The sequence below is a fragment of the Sinocyclocheilus rhinocerous genome, unplaced genomic scaffold (assembly GCF_001515625.1).
Source record: "Sinocyclocheilus rhinocerous isolate Xijiao unplaced genomic scaffold, SAMN03320098_v1.1 scaffold240, whole genome shotgun sequence".
NCBI lineage: Eukaryota > Metazoa > Chordata > Actinopteri > Cypriniformes > Cyprinidae > Sinocyclocheilus > Sinocyclocheilus rhinocerous.
This window is the reverse complement of record NW_015654534.1, coordinates 548,286-571,542: the sequence shown is the minus strand read 5'-3', so window position 1 is coordinate 571,542 and position 23,257 is coordinate 548,286. Positions and strand designations below refer to the sequence as shown.

The window sequence follows — 23,257 nt, the reverse complement described above, 5'->3', positions numbered from 1 at the left end:
ACGTCCGCTATTCCCAACTGCGTGTTTCAAAAACTTCCGGTGTTACAGATGACGTTCCGTGTTACGGTAGTAAGCACTGTTTTTCTGTTTAACATTTTAATTCTTTTTATATGATACTTATGATATATAGACTTGTGATGCTTGTTTATAAGGCTTAATGTTAACTAATTTACACAAGAAACGTCTTATTATTTTTAATATTTTATTTGAATTGTAGGGTTTGGTAAATATATGCTAAGTGAGTACTTATTTTAAATCGTAAACAGGAAATGACATCACAGAACAGTCTATGCAAATACACTGGGCGAATAAATAATTATATTATACAATACACAACCACTTAATACAGTTTTTCCTGTAGCCTAATAACAGCATAAAAAAAACATTGGGCTTGTGATATATACTGTATATATATATATATATATATATATATACTTATAATGCTGATTGTTCGTTCACATTTTGTGGACCAAGATACTGTCTGTCTGATCCATATTTATCCTCCAGAGTGATAGAGGGTGGCCGGTCTGTATTGGTTTCTGCTGGAGATTTACGGTAATTCTTACAAATTGTGTACAAGCCTTGCATGAGGAAGAGCACAGAGATGGTGCTGTAGTAACCTCCATATACAAGAAACTGTAACAGAAGGGGAAAAATTTAAATACAATGTAACACATCCAATCAGACACTAACAGTTTAATTCAAACATTCCACGTCTGAATGCTATGAATGTTATGATTTATGTTACTTTCTTGAAAATCTTTTTAACCTTGTAAAACCTAGTGTTTCATTCGATGCATCTAAATGATCATAATGTTCAAAACTTGTGAAAAACTTCATGTACACAATCTACTAGGCCTACATGTTTTCTGCTATCCGATTGATAGTTTATACTTTTACTATAATTGTAAGGTTCAGGTCAGGTGTTGGTTGCGGTTCATATGTCTCTTGGGAGATAGAGTGACAACTTATATTTATATGCATTTTATGTAGGCTACAGTAAGTAGCCTGTTATACCGTTATAAAGTTATCCGAATTTCATCTTAAATTTTGGCTATATAAATATCAGAATCTGCACCAAATGCAAACTTTAAAAAAAAAAATTTTTTTCTTTTCTTTTATGTTTTGTCTAAAGGTTCAATAAACTGTTCCATTAAAAAAAATAAAATAAAAAAAAATCTGACTATTATTTCATATAGGCTTATATTTCATTAAGTTCAGTGTAGTGAGAGCTTACTTGTGTCACGATGTCCAGTCCCAGGGCTGAATTGTCCACCACAATAGCAGTAAGTATAGTTTGAAGTGTAAGAGCAAAAAAAGTGTTAATACCAAAAGTTAGCGCATAACATTCCATTGAGAGGTTAACCGCTATCTGAAACCTTCCAGCAAAAAGGGGGAAAAAAATAAGGAAAAAGTTAGTCATGGAAAAAATACCTCCTTTTCATTATCTATATATATATATATATATATATTTCTACATATAGAAAACTTATGCTTCCTAAGTCCATTGTGTAATGTCTAACTTACATTGTGACTGTGATGAGGAACATGTATGATGCTTTGAAGATAGCGTAGCCTGCATAACACAGCCAGATATTGTTAGTGAGGCCCATGAGAAAGACACACCCTGCTCCTATGGCAGAGAAAACACCCAGCGAGAGCTCGCCCCACACATCCCACTGTACTCTGATATAACCCACAGAGAAAGCTGCCGCCGCACCTGAAAGCAGCAATCACAGCATGAATCACAATGAGAGAGATGTTAAACCTGTGACCAAAGAAGAGGCAACAATTAAATAAGTAAATGCATTTAGACTGCAATTTTATTCTGTGTTGCACTCAGAAATTTCTAAGGCTTCTAAATTATCAACATGATCAAAACTGCTAAAAACCTGTTGTACACAATCCACTACATGCCTTCTGTTGTCTGACTTTAAATTGTCAGTAATATTAAAAGACTAACACTTACTGGACTTGAGCAACTTAGGTTTACTTGATTATATTTTTAGAAAAATCATGTTCAAATGTATCAAATACGATGCATCAGGGTTTTTTTTTTACTCAGTTTGGCCTCTGAATAAAAATTAAGGGTTTTTCCTCCTTGAGTGTGAACTTCATATTCTGTCAATATCATACTATATGAGCCATAAAAGACTGATCAAGTATGATACGCAATAAAAAAAAAAAAATCTGACTATTATTTCATATAGGCTTATATTTCATTAAGTTCAGTGTAGTGAGAGCTTACTTGTGTCACGATGTCCAGTCCCAGGGCTGAATTGTCCACCACAATAGCAGTAAGTATAGTTTGAAGTGTAAGAGCAAAAAAAGTGTTAATACCAAAAGTTAGCGCATAACATTCCATTGAGAGGTTAACCGCTATCTGAAACCTTCCAGCAAAAAGGGGGAAAAAAATAAGGAAAAAGTTAGTCATGGAAAAAATACCTCCTTTTCATTATCTATATATATATATATATATATATTTCTACATATAGAAAACTTATGCTTCCTAAGTCCATTGTGTAATGTCTAACTTACATTGTGACTGTGATGAGGAACATGTATGATGCTTTGAAGATAGCGTAGCCTGCATAACACAGCCAGATATTGTTAGTGAGGCCCATGAGAAAGACACACCCTGCTCCTATGGCAGAGAAAACACCCAGCGAGAGCTCGCCCCACACATCCCACTGTACTCTGATATAACCCACAGAGAAAGCTGCCGCCGCACCTGAAAGCAGCAATCACAGCATGAATCACAATGAGAGAGATGTTAAACCTGTGACCAAAGAAGAGGCACGACACAAGGCAACAATTAAATCAGGGAAATGCATTTAGACTGCATTTTTATTCTGTGTTGCACTCAGAACTCATTTATGTTGCCTTTTTTTTAATGTTCTTGTCAAGACATCAAAACTGAGAGACGTTCTCTTCTGCTTTAATTAAAGTGACCATACCAAACCCCTACTGTTGGAATTGCTTCAATGATCTTCCCCCACACATACTGGGCTGCTGAATTCCAATGCAAACTGCATAACAATTATGCAACATGATTCAACATGATTTGCGGATAAAGCAGGATTGGTTCAGCTAGGCATATTCTGATATCGTTCACTATAAAGATAAAGGATTTATTACACTTTTGATGGTGTTTATGCTTAATGAAGTCTTTGACTCTCAGATACACTCATACTCTTAAAAGTAAAGTTTCCTTATTGGCATCTTTGGTTCAATGAAGAACCTTTAACATCCATGAAATCTTTCCATTCCGCAAAAGGTTCTCTACACTCTTAAAGGCATAGTTCACCCAAAAATTAAAATGTTGTCATCATCTACTCACCCTTATGTTGTTTTAAACCTGTATCAATATCTTTCTTTTGTTGAACACATAGTATTTTTTTTCTCTCCATACTATGGAAGTCAATGGCTACCAGCAACTGTTTGGTTCCCAACATTCTTTGAAATATCTTCTTTTGTGTTGAACAGAAGCACCTCATTTTCCAAAAGATGGGTTTTCGCAGTGATGCCATAGAAGAACCATTTTAGTTTCCTCAAAGAACTTTCCTTTTTTTAAAAATAGAACAATGGAAAGGTTCCATGGATGTTATACATTCATGGAAGCAGATGGCAATAAGAGTGTAGATCATTCAAATGTTCTTCACACTAAAAGGTTATTTTAAGAATGTTTCACCGAAAGATCCTTTGGGGAACCCAGAATGGTTCTTCTATTGCACCGCTGTGAAAATGAACTTTTTGAAACTTGATTTTTTACCTTTATTTACTAAAATACTCCACAAAATGCCTCACCTACAAGTGTGCAGACCGCCTCTACTCCCCCATTATACACGGAGGATGTACTGGAGGGCTCAACGTGGTCCCACATCAGCTGAACGTAGTTAAAAACCTGTCCATATCCAGCTGTAGCCAAAGCCCACCAGAGGGACCACTGCACCAGTCTTCTGGAGGAGTAGGACTCTTTGAGACTCTCCCACATTTGTTTTCCAGAGGTTTTAATGTTTCCCCAATCGCAGCATGTTCCTGTAGCCTGCTTTCTTAGATCCGTTTCTCCCCCAAATGCATCTGTAACCTCATTCAGTGTGTCCGTAGACACCTCCGCCGCCTTCTTAAAAAACATTCCATGCTGAGGCATCGGCAGGCCCAAAGAAATACAGAAAGCCACTGACATTATACCCAGAGTAATAGTGTTTACATGGAAGTAGCTTGTGTCAGCCAGTGAAATTAATAGCTGTCCTAATGTGGCTCCAAAGGCAAATCCAGTCAGCATGGCACTGCGAACGTACCCCGTGGCTCGTTGGTAGCGCTCAGGAGGAATGACGCTGTAGATATATGAAAAATAGGCCACTTCGGTGGAGGTGACCATTGCAAAGTTGAACTGTAGGTAGGTCAGAGCAATTAAACTGGTAGCAAAGCACAGAAGTATGTAATTTATGACAAGAAAAAGACCTTGAGTTACTATTAGAGGTTTGTATCTAATTAAGTCTGTCAACAGGAAGACTGGACAGAGTACAGCCAGATATGAGTACGTCCAGATGGGGAACAGGTAGTTTGTTACCTGGATGAGCGGAAAGAAGATGGCCATTGGTCATTTGAATCAGAAACAACAGGAAATGTTTAGGTAAATGATTTGAAATCAATGCAGCTATTGCAAGCTATATTGCGTAAGAGATAAGACTCACAAGGCACGAGTGATGCATCGCTATTATAGCAACCAATGGAGAATGTCAATGCAGTTAACCAATATTTTGACTATAGTTTTAGTTCAATTTTAAGATTCTGAAGTTTTAAAACAGATATGATTATAGCTCAGAGAAAGGTTTGGGTAAGGAAATATGTTTTCAAGGGCACCTATTATAATACATCTAATACAGTCAATACTATAGACCAGGGGTGGCGAACATCAGTCCTGGAGAGCCGCAGCCCTGCAGAGTTTTGCTGCAACCCTAATCAAACACACCTGAACAAGCTAATCAAGGTCTGAAGGGTAGAAAGGTTTGGGTAAATAAATATGTTTTCAAGGGCACCTATTATAATACATCTAATACAGTCAATACTATAGACATTCATTTATCATTCCCATTGTAAAGGGAGCATTTGCCACACTAAATTATCAGTGTATTATAGTGTAAATTGTTCTGTGTGTGCTTGTTTCTCACTGTTGTTATTTTCACTGTCGTGAAAATGTGAAAAAACAGCAATACTCACCACTTCCTCTGAGATGTTTTTGGGTCCCACCAAGTAAGGTGTAAGAAAAGGCTCTGCTGGTCTGCAGTTGGCAAAGAAACCATAAAGAGAGGGTGAGTTTTAATTAGGGTTGGAGCTGAACTCTGCAGGGCTGCGGCTCTCCAGGACTGGAGTTCGCCACCCCTGCTATAGACATTCATTTATCATTCCCATTGTAAAGGGAGCATTTGCCACACTAAATTATCAGTATATTATAGTGTAAATTGTTCTGTGTGTGCTTGTTTCTCACTGTTGTTATCTGTCTGAGCCCTTAAGCCAACGTGAAAATATGAAAAAACAGCAATACTCACCACTTCCTCTGAGATGTTTTTGGGTCCCACCAAGTAAGGTGTAAGAAAAGGCTCTGCTGGTCTGCAGTTGGCAAAGAAACCATAAAGAGAGAGCAAAACAGTGTGGAAGACCCAGTCTGACCTCTTCATTTTCCTCCAGAAATTCATTCTTATCTGCCTGTCTTTATTTTCACTACCACAAGATTATGTCTCTCATTTTAGGTCAAGGAGCTGTTGGTCTGGTGTATCTGTTGGTGTTTTTGCTGTGCAGTGTAAAGTAAGCCAAGTCCAGTCCCTGATTTCCCCATAAGGAGCTGTAAATGAAGGTAGGAATCAGGGTAAATGAATATATATATTTATGATGAAGACTTTGACCTTTTTGTGTGCATGTAGGCCCTAATTGTTGGTGTGTGCATATATGTGTGTGTTGACAAAAAGTAAAGTAAATCGAATGCTGTTTCAAATCATTTAACCGTATTAATTCATGTTTATTTGTATAGCATTTTTTACTATACATATCGTTTCAAAGCAGCTTTACATACACAAACAAACAAACAAACAAACAAACAGATATATGACCAGGGTTTATAGCTTGAGAAAATTCAGAAGATTTCTAAATAAGGCACTTAACTAATCTGCAGTGTGTTGTCAATATGCTCCTGAGAACCATAAAAAAAAAAGTTTTGTGATTTTTTTTTAATGTCATTACATTGGTTGGCGCTAAAGAAACAAATGTAGAAAAAAAACATTTTTGAAAAAATATATTTTATTCATATTTTATGCTATGTCCTTTGTAGAGGACGCTAGGACTAAGTTATTCAAAAAATAAAATAAAATAAAATTAGACATGAAAAGGCATGTATAGGCAAAAACAATGTTTTATTTTTTCATTCACCAATCACTTTTTAGGTTTCAGGCTATTTTTAACCAAACTTTGTACAAAGATGATTCTCAACTATGTTATGAAAGATATAACAGAATGATTTGATATACTATTTTGCTTTATGCAATTTGTGTGTAAAATGTCCATTAATTGATATTCCCCTTCTATACAATGTATCTACACATTGCATCTAATTTGCATATTAATGTGTTCTTGGGGCAAACCATAATGAAAAAAGAATTGGTAGTAATAACTTGGCAACACTTTCATAAGAATTTCTCATATTTCATAGGAATATTGATCTATAATTTCGTTCTCTATTGACTTGTTGTGTTTCCCCAAAATGTCTGATTAACATGATGTTTGTCCTGGTGTCCTCTACAGAAGACGTATGAAAATTGTGCCCTGTTTCGTAACAAAAAGTCATATTTCGATTTGAAACCCCATAAAATTTTTTCTGAGATGTTTATTTATGACAATTTTCAAAATTAGCCAGATTTAAATGATAATTACAAAACATTATCATATTTCCCTAAGAGTGCTAAATTTGATCATTCTGTCAATATCAGTCATATTTAAAGACCAAGGAGAGGGAGTGATTATGATCAAACCTCCAAACATTTGATATCTGTGAAAAGCCCTGAATGTGCTCCGTACAGGACATCCAGACTAAAACTGTGGCATTTATGCTCTCAGAGAAATTCACTAAAATATAATGTCCTTTACAGAGGACAAAAGTCTATGCCTGGGTCCCAGGAGGATATTATGTAATATTTATATGTAATCTTTATGCATATATATATATATATATATGTCATATTCATAAATGTGTTCATACCCCATTCATGCTAAATAATAAGTGCAATATTTCAACCCGATCTCATTAAAAAAAAAATTTTTTTACGAGGTGGCGATGTCGTATGATGAACTCGTACGATGTTATTCTTACGAAAACGTACGAATTCATAATTAACCACCAATGCGCTAAAACGTTATGTTGGGGGGAAAAAACAGGCAGAACGTGCGCATGCGCGGGTACGCAGCACATGTGTCTCGTCACCGTAGTAACGGTTTGTTGACACCGTCTTCTTTGGCGTGATGAGACTGAAACGGCTACACATACGATACTACCCACCAGGTAATATACATATTTAACGTTTTATATGACATACCATTCACCTAGTAAAGTTTTGCTGAGTGCCTGGTTCAATTTGACACTGCAAACGATTTGATCGAAGGCTCGTTGGATTCGCATTTGCAAAATAAAGCCTGTTTTGTTGTTGCGCAGGAATATTCCTGGACTATGAGAAAGGGGGGCAGCTAAGGACGAAATCCATCGATCTGTTAAACTTGACTCCAGAGTATGACTGTCAAACTAGTTCACTCATAACTACACATTCAAATGGCCTCGTTTTGTTATATCTAGGTCACACTTTAAGACAAGGTTCCACTTGTTAACAGTAGTTAAATACATTAGTTAACGATGGAAAATACTTCTAAGGCATTTATTACTCTTAGTTGATGATAATTTCAACATTTACTAACACATAATTAAAATCGAAAGTCGTACCTGTTAGTATTATTTCATGGACCTGAGCTAACATTAAAGGCAGAGTTTTCTAAAGTGTTTTTGAAAAATCACATACCCTGCCTTTAATGAACAGGTATATTAACTAACGTTAACAAAGCTTAATAAACACTGACACACTAACAAATGCAATGACTAACGTTAAGACCTTATTATAAAGTGTTACCTCACGCACGCACACACACACACAAACACACACACACACACACACACACATATATATATATATATATATATAAAACTGACTACCTGTTTATGTGACAAACATTTTCCTTCTCTAGGACTGATGTGAATGAGTTACTGTCAGACATTAGAGCAGCTGAACCTCTCATCACCTCATCATGCGCTGAGCAGGTGAAAGTCCTGATCTGCAGACTACAAGAGAAAGTTGGCCAAAAGGATGACCGCAAGTTCTACCTTTTCAGGGTACTAATAAATACTGACCAATCATAAACAAACAAGCATATTTGGGTCATGAATATTTGATCTGTTTTGCATATTGTGATTATTTATATTCTGAAAAATGTTTGGCTGTCTAGTCATTCAGCTCTAGGGTAATGCAGTGACAGCAGTGTCTTAGACTTCTTAAAAAACTAATGCAAAGAAATAGTTCACCTAAAAATGTTAATTTACTGAAAATGTGCTCACCCTTAGGCCATCTAAGATGTAGATGAGTTTATTTCTTCATAGGAACAGATTTGGAGAAATGTAGCATTACATCACTTGCTCATCAATGGATCCTCTACAGTGAATGGGTGCCGTCAGAATGAGAGTCCAAACAGCTGATAAAACATCACACATAATCCACAAGTAAGCCACACCACTCCAGTCCATCCATTAATGTCTTGAAAACTGCATGTTTGTTAGAAACAAATCCATACTTAAGACATTTTAATTTCAAACAAGTCCTCTATCCAATTCTCTTGTCTGAATCAAGAGAGAAATGTACACAGATAAAGCACACTTTACAAGGGAAAACACTCCAAAACAGCTCTAAACAAACATATTGGTGGATTTTTATGTGAGAGGACAACAGGAGATGGACTTTTTCACTGGAGGAAGCATTATTATGGATTATGGGCTCTTATTTTGGTCAAAAGCGAGTTAAAACATCTTAATGATGGATTTGTTTCTTACAAACATGCAGCTTTTGGCTTCACAAGATGTTAATTGATGGACTGGAGGGGTGTGGATTACTTGTGGATTCTTGTGATGTTTTTATCAGCTGTTTGGACTCTCATTCTGACGGCACCCATTCACTGCAGAGGATCCATTGGTGAGCAAGTGACAGAATGCTAAATTTCTCCAAATCTGTTCCGATTAAAAAACAAAACAAAAAACTCATCTTAGATGGCCTGAGGGTGAGTAAAATTCAGCAAATTTTCATTTTTGGGTGAACTAGTCCTTTAAACAGCATGTTGCTACTTCTTTTATATTTATTATACATGTACTTTTTATTTTCCCTCTTATAATTGAGAGACATGCCATTTGTACTTTTATTAATTCATTTGTTACACAGCATGACTATTTAAAAGGACTTGTGAAGAATCCATGATATTTAATTATTGAACATTACATGATTATTTTGTCCAAACGTCCATTCTGCTGCTTTTGTTCATTACCGCCACAATTATATATACACTAAATAGCCTAATTAAATGCATTTGAATGATTTTTTTACATTTACTCTAATCAACAAATCCCACTAAATTACAAATTACCCACTAGGTGGCAGCAGAGGGTAAACTGCTGTTTTTGTACATCAAAGTCATAGTAAATATGTATGGAAATTACATAGTCATGCTTATAGATCTGAAATGAATTAATGTGGTTAAGTGCATCCCCCCGAGTGTTCGTCTTCTCTGTCTACCTCTACAGACACTTCAGGCTCACATCTTGCCCCTGACGAATGTAGCCTTCAATAAATCAGGATCGAGGTGAGTTTATCAGCTGTGCTCACATGCCTGCCCCCTCCCTCTAATTCTGCCTCTCTCCTTTACTTTCCGTCTGTTTGCAGTTTTATAACCGGAAGCTATGACAGGACTTGTAAAATATGGGACACCGCATCCGGAGAGGAGCTGCACACTTTGGAGGGCCACAGGAACGTTGTGTACGCCATTGCCTTCAACAACCCTTACGGGTAACAGCACGGCTCTTGCGCATTTCATCACTTATGCCCCGAATCGTTCAGAATGGCTTACCCTTCATCCTTCCCTTGTTTTTTTTGTTTTTTTTTTGAAAAAAAAAGCCCTCACTGTCTCTTTCTGCAGGGTTAGGGCACTGCAGGGTAACTGGTGTTGTTATTACAATGGGACCATTTGTCAATTTGAGTCATAACAGGAGCCCTTGTCCTTTTTTCTCTCTCTCTCTGCCCTCTTTCTCGCTCGCTCTCTCGTTTTCTCTCTCAGAGACAAGGTTGCCACAGGCTCCTTTGACAAGACCTGCAAATTGTGGAGTGCTGAAACAGGAAAGTGTTTCTACACATTTAGAGGGCACACAGCAGAAATCGTACGTTTGCAAGCTCACTGTTTTCTCCGTTCATTCACTCTTAGTCTCAGCAGTTTAAAGAACAGTTAAATGATAATTCTGCCCTCATTTACTTACCCTCATGTTGTTCCAAACCTGTGTGACTGTCCTTTTTCAGGAGATATATCCTGGCATGAGACACTGAGACCAATGACATTTGACGTCATTGACTTCAAGCCTGGCACAGTGTGTCTTGATATGTTTCAGAGGATGTGATTTAAGCCATTTAATTTTCAGTCTGTTCCTCCAACAAAGGCTGTGAAATACTAGAAATATAGCGCGAGTAATATGCTTTTATGTTTGTTGCCCTTTTTGAAGCTCGACAGCTCTATCCCAATTCACTTTATATGGAAAACATTTGCCAGGACATTCTGCAAAATATGTGTTCCACAGAAGAAAGGAAAACAAATAGGTTTGGAATGTCAGGAATACGGTGAAATGAACAGACAAATACCAAGTTTCGGTTCCCATTGACTTCTGTTGTATTTTCTGTCCATACAATGGGAACCGAACCTGTTTGGTTACCAACGTATCTCCTTTTAAAGGCAGAGTAAGTGATTTCTGTACTTCTTGCCTTATCTTTCCGCAGACGTTTTCCTCTTTTGTTTTTTTATCCGCCATCTCTATCTTTCTGTCGCTCGGCTCGGCTAATGTCCGTCCCATGCACTGAACGCGCTCTCCTCCACATCACGAGTAGACACACCCCTTATTGCTGATTGGCTACAAGTTTGTTTTGCTATTCGGCCCGAATCAGTTTTCTAAAGTGTTTTTGAAAAATCACATACCCTGCCTTTAAGTTCAACAGAAGAAAAAGAAAGTCATACAACTTTGAAATGACATGAGGGTTAGTAAATAATGACAGAATGTTCATATCTGGGAGAGCTATACCATTAAGACATCTAGGACTGAAATGCTGTCCCTTAGATGCAATAATGCATGCTTGATTTTACACTTTTTTAAAGAATAGTAATCCATTAATGCATGTGTCTGATTCTCTGTTTGTTTGGATGTTCGTTGATTTTTTTGGGGGTAGTTTGTATTTCTTTCTAGTATTTTAAAAAGAAATAGGACAGGACTTTTAACACAAACAACTTCAGGGGGCGTAAATTGGATTCCAAAAGACAGTAATGTAAATGGAAAGTTATCTGAGACCCTAACTAAATGACAATGACAGTGTGATTGCTAAGAACACGTTTATTGTATGTATCTTTAACTGAAAAAGAAATGGTTGGTGAAATTGAGCAAAGCCATTCAACTCATTAGGCTACGTATATCCAAACTGTTAGGGTCCCTCTCTTAGGGGGCGCCAAATTAAGTATGCTGAACAAATTATGTCTAGGGGTTTGACTTAGGATGCCAAATGGGGCAGAACCCTGTGCATTCATATTGTGCTTTTGGAATTTGGTTGATTAATCTCAAATACTGCCTCTATTTTCTGTGTGTGCCTACTATTAGGTCTGCTTGGCCTTCAACCCTCAGAGTACCTTGGTTGCTACGGGCAGCATGGACACCACGGCTAAATTATGGGATGTTGAGAGTGGAAAAGAGGTGTCCACATTGGCAGTACGTCTCATCCTGTGGTTTTTCTGCATTATTGTTCATCATCCACATTTCCACCTATCCTGCGTCATCATTTTCCCCCTCATGTGCTTATCTCCTATGGGATTTTTAATGATTTCTCTCCAGTGATCAGTGAAAATTCATCCATGCGTGTGTTTATTAATGGCTTTGTCATCAAATCTGTCATTACGACCATTTATGGGATAATTCAAGCATTCCACTTTGTTTAGTCGAATAGCAGCGTGCCGAATACAAACAGATGCTTCATGTGACACGGTCTGAACCGGAGCTGTATAGATGTGAGAAACTTGCGGACGAAGGGAGAGGGGATGAGACGGAGCGTTTGGAGGTCTGTTCCTCATCGCAGCACATGGCAGAGCAGTCAGGGTGGCCAGCGGGCCCTTAAAAAGTCTTAAATAAAGTTTGCCTTAAAAAGACTTAAAATGTCTTAAATTCAGATTCAGTGGGTCTTTAAATATTTTAGTCACATTGCCGCAAAAAAATTCTACAGTCACACCAAAAATCTTGGTGATGCACCGTAAAAGAATCGATATCGTTCCGTAAAAATGAGAATCGATTAATATCGAGATATCGATATTTTTTACCCAGTTCTAGTATGTAATATAATGTGTATTTCTGTCACAGGTTTGGTCTTAAATTTCACATAAGGTGGTATTAAAAAGTCTTAAATTTAACTTGTTTATATCTGTAGACACCCTGAGCAGTGTGGCCGAGTGCTGTGTGTGTGTGTGTGTGTGTGTGTGCTGTGTAATTACCCCTCTTAACTCTCTAATTATTTCTCGATGAATCTAAATTATGAAAAGCTCAGTGAGTTCTTACCGATGAATTGGGGAAATTAATATGAAGTGAAAAAGGCTGCCTTTCTATTAAAGCTTCCTCTCTCCACTCACAGCGTTTCTCTATTCAACGCTTTCTCAGGGTCACTTCGCCGAGATCATCTCTCTCTCCTTTAACACAATGGGCGATCATTTGGTCACGGGGTCGTTTGACCACACTGCCATTCTGTGGGACGTTTCTTCTGGCAGGTTGGTGTATACATTATAGTTCATTTTTCAACTTCCTTTTCACTACAGTACCACAACAGACAATTTTTAAATCTCTTAATTGCCTTGAATGCACAGATATGCCACTGCAGCTCTGATATAGACAACACTATAAATAGAAAAAAACAGCAAGATCTAAATCAGTCGTATCATTCTTATATATTGTCATAGTGCCCATCCCTAAACCTAAGGCAATAAGGCATTATAGACATAACAGTTTGACTTTCTGTAAAGTTGCGTTGAAATGATGTGTATTATGAAAAGAGCTTTACAAATAACAGGGTTTCTGTACTTGGTCTTAAAAAAGTCTTAAATTAACCTTACAGAACTTAAAGAAAGTTTAGGCACCAACTTGAATACATAAATATGTTCTCTAAATGTATTTGTCTAGGGAGCTCAAAATGAGTTGTATGAGCAACAGTTTGAAAATACACATTTTGAACAGATCGCAATTACTCTTTAATTCATTTAATTCACAAAAAAAAAAAAAAAAAACCTTAACTTGACTATGGAAATAACTCTTTAAGACAAGTCATGTCACTCGGCGGTCATCTTTGAAACGCCTCTCGTGAATGCAAGTGCAACTCATGTCTTTGAATGGGGAAACTCAAATTCTCCAAAACTGTTTTGTAAGCTTGCGATTAAATTTCATATTTGAAATCACCAAAGAAATCTGACAACAACTGTGTCATAAATGTTGTTTATTTTGCTCAAATGACGTTATAAAAAGCCTATTTCTCAGGCTAGACCAGCCAGTGCGAATGCACAGTCCTAGGCGCACGTCTCATATGGAAGGCCGTAAAGACAAATACTTCTTTTGACGTTACGTGTACGTCTTTAAGGCCTTCCATAGTCTCACACCGTGTCTACACCGGACGCGAGCGGCGCAAAATACAATAGAACAATGACGCGCTGACTTTACCGATTAGCGATTGGCTCTTTTGCTCAGAAGGCGGGGCTTCGTTCGATAGCGCGGCCATATTGATATTTTTCCCCATTCAAAACAATACGAGTGACACGTCTTGGGTATTTCTATAGTCTTTGATAACTTTTACCATACCTACTGATCACACACACACACACACACACACACACACACACAAATGCTGTTCTTCCTCAGTAGTTTTGTCTTGTTTTCCAGTGCAAATGTCTAAAGTTTCTTAAATTAAGATACATTGAGAAGTATAATAGCAAGATAAGAAGTCTCAAAATGAAGTGAGTTTATGATTAAAACAAGAACAAATATCTGCCAATGTATGGGCTCAGAAAAATCAAGGAAAACAAATTTCATACCTCACTGAGAGATATTTCACACTTAATTGTGTGGAATTTCTCAGAAAACAAGTCAACTATCTTCAATTTGAATTTGATTCCATTTCAATTTTAAAGTAAATATATATCTTGATTTAAGGTTGTTTAGATAAAAATACATTTAATACCACAACTTGAATTTAAGACTTTCTGCTCTGATTTAAGACCTTTTTAAGTCCTTAATTTGTGCAAATTAGAAGCCCTGAATAAATGTGACTTGACTTTTCAGACAGCCTAATGACATTGTGTATTTTGTCTGTCTCTTCTAGCAAAGTTCACATTCTCACAGGTCACCGAGGAGAAATCAGCTGCGTTCAGTTCAACTGGGACTGTTCCCTCATCGTCACGGCCTCTCTGGATAAAACCTGCAAGGTTTCTGTCTCTCTTCACTCTCGTTCCGTCTCGTAAAAGAGCCTTTTAAATTATGATTTTCCCCCTGAGGTCCGTTTATAATAATTTTGCATCCAAATTGAGTTTTTCCCTTCCCAGTGTTTGTCGGTTGCATCAGAAGCAGTGTGATAGCAAGATGCTGAATCAAATGAATTTGGTTATTAGTTTATATTTATATAGCAAGGTTCCAGACAGTAAATCTGGAACAAGACGTTTTTGCAAGTTCTGAAACTATGTTTACATGGTACACGACTGAACTCTTTTATTTTAAAAGATGAAGGACAATTCTATTTTTCATGAATGTGACCCCTTTAATGTTTTAATGTGACCCATTTGATCTGTCTGAGTAACTCTCTTCTTCTGATTGTCTGTCTGTTCCTAGAAGTGTGAGGGCTCTTAATTATTCAGCACAGTGATGTTTCTCGAAAACACAGTGGGACAAAGTCCTTCTCAGCTTTTTAGCAGCTTTTGTCAGTGTGTCAGTTCATTTGGTGTGTCTGTGGTTAGATAATAGCACTGAGATGTCTGCATGTATGTCTGTGTTAAATTAAGAGAATGGGTAAATTCCGTTGAAGGGGACACACACTGCACCCTTCACAGCACTCACCCAGAGTGATGCCCACTCTCTAATGGAATTCACTCAATCTGGCTAATACACAGTGTGTTTGTGAGGTTATTTCGGGTCGTGGTGTGGTTTGTGTGTGTGTTATATAACAGGTTGTGTGTGTAGGTGTGGGACACAGACAGCGGTCAGTGTTTGGCTACTCTCTTGGGTCATAATGATGAGGTGTTGGATGTGTGTTTTAACTCCACTGGTCAACTGATCGCTACGGCCTCTGCTGATGGTGAGACATCTGATTCAGACTCATAATATCTGTCGTATATATCATATGTGTGTCAGTGTCTCAACTTATAGTAACAGCTTTGCCTCAAAATACAGGAATACTACTACAAATATTAATATTTTACTTTTAAACAAAACTATTATTTCACTATATTCAAATGTTCTGAAAAATCAAAGCCTTTTTTCTGCCTTTTTATAAAAGATGTGTGCTGTAAAATAAGACTTTTTTTAAAGGGAATTGTTTTTTGTTTTCATGCATTACCATATAATTCTATTACCATATAATGAAACTTATATGACAATTTACCCTTATGAATATAGATGCTTGCTTCTCATTTCGGGTGATAGCAGACATTCTGAAATATTATATAAATATTAGTAATTTCTCTTTGCCTGGAGGACAACTTAAAGTCATGGCAGATCTTGTTTATTGTGACGTTGATCCGAGTGCAATGGATTATTAAAAAAGAAAAGAAAATTCGGGTGGGGACATGGTGATATTCATTGGTTGTTGTCGATTGGATTTTTTGCATTGAGTTCAAAAATGAATGTGAGTTGCAGTTGATTGTGAAAGGGCTGGTTTAAGTGGACTAAATGATTGGAAAGAGAAGTCTTTTGTTTTCACCAGAAGATGCATTCACAAAATTACATGACATGCAGGAACAAAAATGATATATCTTGGCAACAAATTAAGAACTTGTTCCCACAATTTGTTAATTCATGGCCACGATTTACTAATTGGTTCCCTCGATTTAGTAAGTCGTGGCTACATTTGACTGTTTCTGTGAGGGAACAAATTAGTAAATCATGGCCACAAATAAACCAGTTGTGGGAACAAATTCATAATTCGTGGCCATGTTATATATATTTTTTCCCCCCATGTCATGTGCGGGGCTCCGTCTTGGCACATCTTACCCCACTCACATCTAACTTGATTTTGTGACCTGGACATGTTTTCCTGAGATTCATCTATAATCGAGTCTGATCATGGGTTTTTGTGCGCAGGTACATCAAGAGTGTTCAGCGCAGAAACCTTCCAATGTTTGTGTCAATTAGAAGGCCATAATGGAGAGATATCAAAGGTAAGAAATCCCATTTTCTCTCCATCCTCGGCCTGTCACTCCAGCTTCAGACTCAATAATCCTCTCGTATCTCTTCACTCAGTCTCTTTCTTGGTCTGCTAAGGTGCTCATTTCCTGTCTAGGTCCCTTCCTGTTTATATCCCCCTGTTCTGCCCTCTTGCCTCCATCCCAGCATCCCAGTCGTTCGTCATCTTCTCTGCATATTCATACGGCCGTTTGCATTCTTATTGCTCTCTTCATCTCGTCTTTTCTCAGGCCTATCCTTAAACCATCTTGCCATAATATCCTCTCTCCTTTCTTTTCCATCCCCCTCCTGACCGTCAGCATCATCAGCAGAATATTTCCATTTCCTGTATGAAGGTGATAACTCAAATACGCACATACACACTCGGTTCTTCAGCGCTATAATAAAACGCCTGTCATACCAACACGGGTCAAATTCAGTTCAGCTGTCTCTCTCGCGCCCTTTCTACTCCCGTTTTTCTCTTGCACGTTGAAATAGGATGTTCCACATGCAAAACAAAAAGTAATTGTTTCATGATAGAATATGATGTAGAGCCGTCCCGACGCATTACCATGACAAAAGGCAGAAATATAATTAGCTTTTTATTTTCTCCCTCTCTCTCTCTCGCCGTAGGTGTGTTTTAATCCGCAGGGGAGCCGCGTTTTGACGGCGAGTGTGGATAAGACGGCTCGTGTGTGGCACGTGAATACGGGAGCGTGTTTGCAGGTGCTGGAGGGACATTCTGATGAGATCTTCTCCTGCGCTTTCAACTACGAGGGAGACACCATCATTACAGGCAATTACACGCACCTGCGTAACACTCATAAATCCACAAACGTAATCATACGTCAGTAATTTCATGCCTTGTTGTCAATCTTTCTGCAGGCAGTAAAGACAACACCTGCAGGATCTGGCACTGAGAGAGTGGCCTGAACTCTGATCTTACAGTACTCCTGCACCTCTTTTGATTAAGATATTGTGTGTCATCTAGTCACACTGCCGTAGTATTCCAATTCACAGAGAACATGTATGTGTGGAGGACATTATGGTAACACTTTACTTGAAGCCTTCACATATAATGCATCATAAAGGTATTCATAATACTTTTTTTTTTTTGCATGAATAACTGTAAGCAAATTTTAAATGCATTATAATATTTGCAGATTCTTTTATGTTGTCATATTGTAATGCATAATGATTTTTATAGGTGTAGTGCTAAATAGATAAGTATTTATTATGAGATTTTATTAATGCATTAAAAATACTTTTATAATGCATTATATATAGGGCTTCAAGTAAAGTGTTCCCAACATTATTTTTGCCGTTAGTTTCCCCCTAAATAATATTCTGGATCAAATACAAGTTAAACTCATGCTGTGAATTATCACGAAAAATTATTTTGATTCATACCTGTTTGTTAAACCAAAAATGATAATATATAATGAAAGTCAATGGGAAAACTGTTGCTCTATAGTCTTTCAATTTAAATGCATGCTTGTCAACATTTTTTTTTTTTTGATTGTACAAACTTTAATATTAAGTCAGTTATTCAATATTAAGACTTACTATATTAAATCACAATTATTTTCTTGTGTATTTATCCTGGAATATCTCTTTTTCAGGTTAAAAGAATAGTTTACCCAAATAAGAATATTTGCTAAAAATGTACTCACCCTCAGGCCATCCAAGATGTGCAGTAGAAAAGGTTTGGTTCTTCATAAGAACAGATTTGGAGAAATGTTGCATTACATCACTTGCTCACCAATGGATGCTCTGCAGTGAATGGGTGCCGTCAGAATGAGAGTCCAAACAGCTGATAAAAACCTCACAATAACCCATAAGTCTCCGGTACATGAATTAAGTGAAGAGCTGTGAGTTTGTAAGAAACAAATCCATCAAGGTGTTTTAACTTTAAACCATCGCTTCAAACTCATCTACATCTTGGACAGCCTGAGGGTGAGTAAATGTTCAGCAAATTGTCATTTTTGGGTGCACTATTCCTTTAACAGCTGCCTGAATGTGTATATAATCTAATTTTTATTCAAACACGTGTCTCTTTTCAAATAGAGGCTGTTGACATCAAACTCACCGTACGCAAATTTTATTTTGAAAAGATAAATACATTCAGGTATACCGTGACAGACTTGATACAGTTGTGTGCCTTCAACGCTGATATTAAAACACATTACTATTATGTAACTATGCGGAGAAAACCATAACGCCACCAGATTTCACATTTACACATCAACTTTTACGTGACAAAACTGTACTTTAAATATACTCTTTTATGTTCATACTTTTATATTGAAACTTTTACAGTAGTCTGGTGAGACTTTCAGTGCTGTGATCCTGTCTGTCTGCGTGTCATAAAACACAAAAACTGAAATTTCCATTTGCAGCCCAAAGGTACAGTAGCTCAGTCTAGACTATTTACATCTAGCCAAAATAAACTCTCTTAAATAACAGTAGTCAGCACAAAACCAAACGGAGAATTCAGCCTCAAGAGGTACAATAAAATGACAGAACGTGTTCGCCAATGTAAACTTAAAACAACAAAGTGTGTTTGGAATGGAATCTCACTATATTTCACTTTGAATACAAACATTTAAATATCTTTCAATCCCTACACCAGAGCTCGCACGTCCGTTATTCTTGATAAAATGTCACGTTGTGCATTTGAAACGGGTTTGTTGTACAGTAAAAATCTGCAAGCTACAAAAACGTCAAGGCTGATTGGTCGGTTTAACCCATGTTCCTCTAACCAGCGCTGGCTGGTGACTGGTGGATCTAACGTTGCGTGCGTGTAAAGACAGGAACATGCGTAATTTAAAGGGAAATATCTTTAAATCACTATCTATGCGAATGTGCATCTCTAGCACATATTTATGGACAAGGCATTTCTTCCTACGGTATATCCCATAATTCCTGTGATCTAGCAAAGACATACAAGTGTGAATAAAGGTTTATGCAAGTTGTGAATTTTAAGGATATCAAATGTGGATGTGCTGGTGGTCAGAGAGGGCAAGTTCGGAACTAAGGAAGCCTCATGCTAAGGATCTTGGGATTTGGAGCCGTTAATGCGTGCAGGTGTCTTGTAAACCTTGCTGTCCTGTGATAAACAGAGTTTCACAGTGGAGCTCTAGATATATGTGCTGATGTGCAGTCATGGCGGTGGCTGTGGATGAGTCTGTGGGATCTATGAGTCTATAAACAGTTTGGTTGTGTGAGGGTCTATTAGCGGCTCAAATGGGATTGGTGTTTGGTGTTTTCACACTGGCTTTAGACTATATACGTGTGCTAGCACAGGACGGATATGTGGCGTCTCCAACTCCTGGTTCATAGATGGGTGGCGCCCTAGCGCTTGGTCTTCAGTATCCAGTCGAACAGGCTGGGCACAGGCCGTCCTCTGTGCTCCAGGTCCTGGTGGAGCTGACAGAACTGAGCCACAGCACTGAACAAGTCACCAACACGCCAAGCCTTCTGACCTGCCAACTGCACCACTCTGTGGAACTGAGAAACAAACACACGCTGTTCAGTTCTTCATGAGCCATGATCGTCTTCATCAACAGTCACTGCGGTTATACCAGTGTTGCTTTAGTTTTATTGATATACTATTACAGTTTTATTGATATTTTGAATTAGATTTAATTTTTCACTTTATTTTAGTTAAAGTTTAAGTATTGTTTTTTGTTGTTTTATTTTTTTAAATTGTGTACGAAAATATGAACAAATGTCTATTTTTATTTCAGTTTTAAGTAATGAAAATGCTTATTTGAGGTTTTAGTTAATGATAACCATGTGTTATATCATTATGCTTTTTTTTGTGATTAACTTTTTATTCAATTTTAAAATGTACACATCAGTTTTGTTATGCAGCATACATGTAGCAGTAACATACATGCATATTTATGCATACAAACCAACACCAACTATAAATAATTGCCAAAGCCATGCAGAACAAATTAAGGAAAAATATATATACACTATATGATCAAAACTATTGGGACACCTGAACAGGTACTTTAAGGGCGGCATTGGTTGCAAAATTCACTTTTACATGGTGTTTGCATATAAATCTTAGTAGTGTGTGGACACAACCACCCTACAATGATAAAAATCCATTCACTCCTTTTTTTTTAATACCCAAGAAATCTAAACAGTCTCAATTATGAGGCCATTTTGATTTTCTGAGCAGTATGACGTCATACTGCTCAGGCAGCCGCCCACGGCCGCTGACGGACTGTCCCGTATTAGCATATTTCCGCCATTTTCGCCGCAGTCGAGCAGCTGTAGCGACAACAACGTCTCGTAAGCAATGCAGGTGTTTTGTAGTTTTTGTAGGATGTAAAAATTAACATAAGAGTCTTAATTTTCTCCCGACATCAGAGCCACGGAGGATGCAGTGGATTGTTTTTGATGGTAACGTGCCACCGAAGAGAGGGGCGGGGTGAGCAGTAGCTCATTATCATTTAAAGAGACATGCACAGAAACGGGTCGCTGTGAACAGAGCAGTTTTTGACAAGGTAAAAAGATGGTGTTTTACACGATCGTTGAGGAATTTGAACCAAAGTATGTTACAGACATTTCATAAAGACCCTAAAGAATCATACCAACTTGTGGAAAATGGGCATCCGATGTCCCCTTTAACGACATTGCATTCTTCTCTTCACATTGCATTCCACTCTTCTAGGAAGGCCTTCCACAAGATTTTGGAGTGTTTCATTGGGAATTTTTGCCCATTCATCCAGTAGAGCATCTGTGGGTCAGTTCATCCCAAAGGTGTTCGATGGGTTTGAGGTTAGGACTCTGTGTGGGCCAGTCAAGTTTGTCCACACCAAACTCATCCAACCACGTCTTTATGGAGCTTGCCATGTGCACTGGCACATACCCTTCCTCTAACTGTTCCCACAAAGTTGGAAGCATAGCATTGTCCAAAATGTCTTGGTATGCTGAAGCATTAAGATTTCCCTTTACTGGAAGTAAGAGGCCCAAAACCTGAAAAACAGCCTCATATATATATGAGCTATGAATGATAAAAAACAGCATCAACTTTGGCTTCTACCCTTTCAAAATTCATGTCTGACTGAGAATGAGGTATGACTGTGTGTAAGTTGTGTTGTTTAACAATATGGGAAAGTCTCCTCAAGTGATGTTAACCACAAACTATTCTAAAAAGCCATTAGAAATTCCAGAGAGGATCCATGCTAATTGTTTTTCAGGTTTTAGGACTACAAACTGCACAGCTCTACACCCCTGGAGCTTTGCTGACGGACACAGTGATGAAGGGCTCAAAACACTGCCTCCATACACTACACTTCATCCAATTTTCTCTAAAAACAGTATATTTTGTGCACAGTTAAAATGTTTTCAAATTGTAAAATGCAACATCGTAGTCACATGACCTTACTGCATTCATGTTGTATGTTTTCATCAGTAACATGAGAATTATTGCTAGCTGTCACTATAATCAAATTAGGCAAAATATTTAAACATGGAGAGACTGGAGAACTTCATGAATGAGAAGCGCTGAAATCTGTGTGGGTATAGAATCTGCTTGGACCTGGTTAGTTATTCTAGCAAACGCATGACCTCCATTTGTCCTCACCTTAGCGAGATTGTGCTCCTGAGTCTTTCTGAAGTAGAGCGCCGGCACGCCGAGCTCAGACGCAGCGATCCACTGCAGCGCCGCTCTCAGTTCGCCATCCACACACTCTGAATCCATGTCAAAGTTCAGCACCAGGAGCTCCCGCTGACAGCTGCTGCCGGCTGTGGACAGACCCGACGTGACTTCTGTGAGACAAAACCAGACCGCTCACTTTCAGCCACTTCTGTGCATGTTACTCTGTAGATTGCTGTAGATCTAATATTTCGCAAGCAGAATCAACTGGAAAGGTCAGAAAAACAGTTGCTGGTGTAGAAATGAGTAGCTCCAATAAACATGCATCTTTTAACCCTCTGGTGCTATCTGGTCATTTTTGACTGAAAAATTTTACATTTTGTTTATTTATTTTTATTTTTTTTACTTCATCGGCATGGTACGAAACTTGGTAAAACTTTTGGCACTTGCTATGTGAACACACCAAAAAAAAAGTAGTTACACTTGAACAGTTCGCAGTCGAGGTCTGCATTCCCGCGGCTCTCCCGCGGGACCCGACCGGATTTTTTGCGCCAAGGGATTAAATTCCCAAATAAAATGTGGTAGCGGTCGGTAACTCTGGTGTAATTTGAACGGGAGCAGGCTATCTTAACAATTTCCCGTTCCCGACGTCCATTTAGAACGGCATATCTGCACTTTATTCTTATTGACCACCGGTACAGCTTGCGCTCAGGACTGTTATATGCACGCGCTGCACGCATGCTTTAAACGTCACGTGTTTTATTTGCGTGGTCTGTGTGCAGCATGTGCATAACGATGCTCAGAGCAGGCTGTACCTGTGGTAAATATACGGCCCTCAGACAGAACAGGCAGGTTGT

At 38.0% G+C, this 23,257-nt stretch overlaps 3 protein-coding genes across 3 annotated transcripts in view; 1 reads left to right on the top strand and 2 right to left on the bottom strand.

Annotated features, from left to right (window-relative positions):
* Window positions 1-435: 435 nt before the first annotated feature.
* LOC107717594 (thiamine transporter 2-like) lies at window positions 436-5,699 on the bottom strand. The gene is made up of 5 exons (XM_016524402.1): window positions 5,553-5,699; window positions 3,808-4,573; window positions 2,539-2,731; window positions 2,249-2,390; window positions 436-636 (listed from the first exon to the last, which is right to left on the bottom strand). Exons 1-5 carry the CDS (start codon window positions 5,697-5,699, stop codon window positions 436-438), a joined length of 1,449 nt encoding a protein of 482 aa, XP_016379888.1.
* Window positions 5,700-7,463: 1,764 nt separating this feature from the next.
* On the top strand, window positions 7,464-17,861 carry LOC107717604 (dynein assembly factor with WDR repeat domains 1-like). The gene is made up of 13 exons (XM_016524410.1): window positions 7,464-7,552; window positions 7,703-7,775; window positions 8,284-8,428; window positions 9,881-9,939; window positions 10,020-10,142; window positions 10,411-10,510; window positions 11,984-12,091; window positions 13,028-13,134; window positions 14,733-14,835; window positions 15,584-15,698; window positions 16,703-16,779; window positions 17,417-17,579; window positions 17,669-17,861. Exons 1-13 carry the CDS (start codon window positions 7,513-7,515, stop codon window positions 17,701-17,703), a joined length of 1,248 nt encoding a protein of 415 aa, XP_016379896.1. The 5' UTR covers window positions 7,464-7,512; the 3' UTR covers window positions 17,704-17,861.
* Window positions 17,862-18,788: 927 nt separating this feature from the next.
* LOC107717593 (A-kinase anchor protein SPHKAP-like) overlaps window positions 18,789-23,257 on the bottom strand; it is a 75,954-nt gene continuing 71,485 nt past the window's right edge. The window contains exons 11-12 of the mRNA XM_016524401.1: window positions 22,389-22,573; window positions 18,789-20,293 (exon numbers count right to left, since the gene is read on the bottom strand). Coding sequence (XP_016379887.1) covers window positions 20,138-20,293; window positions 22,389-22,573 — 341 coding nt within the window. The 3' untranslated portion in view covers window positions 18,789-20,137. The remainder of the gene's footprint in view (window positions 20,294-22,388; window positions 22,574-23,257) is intronic.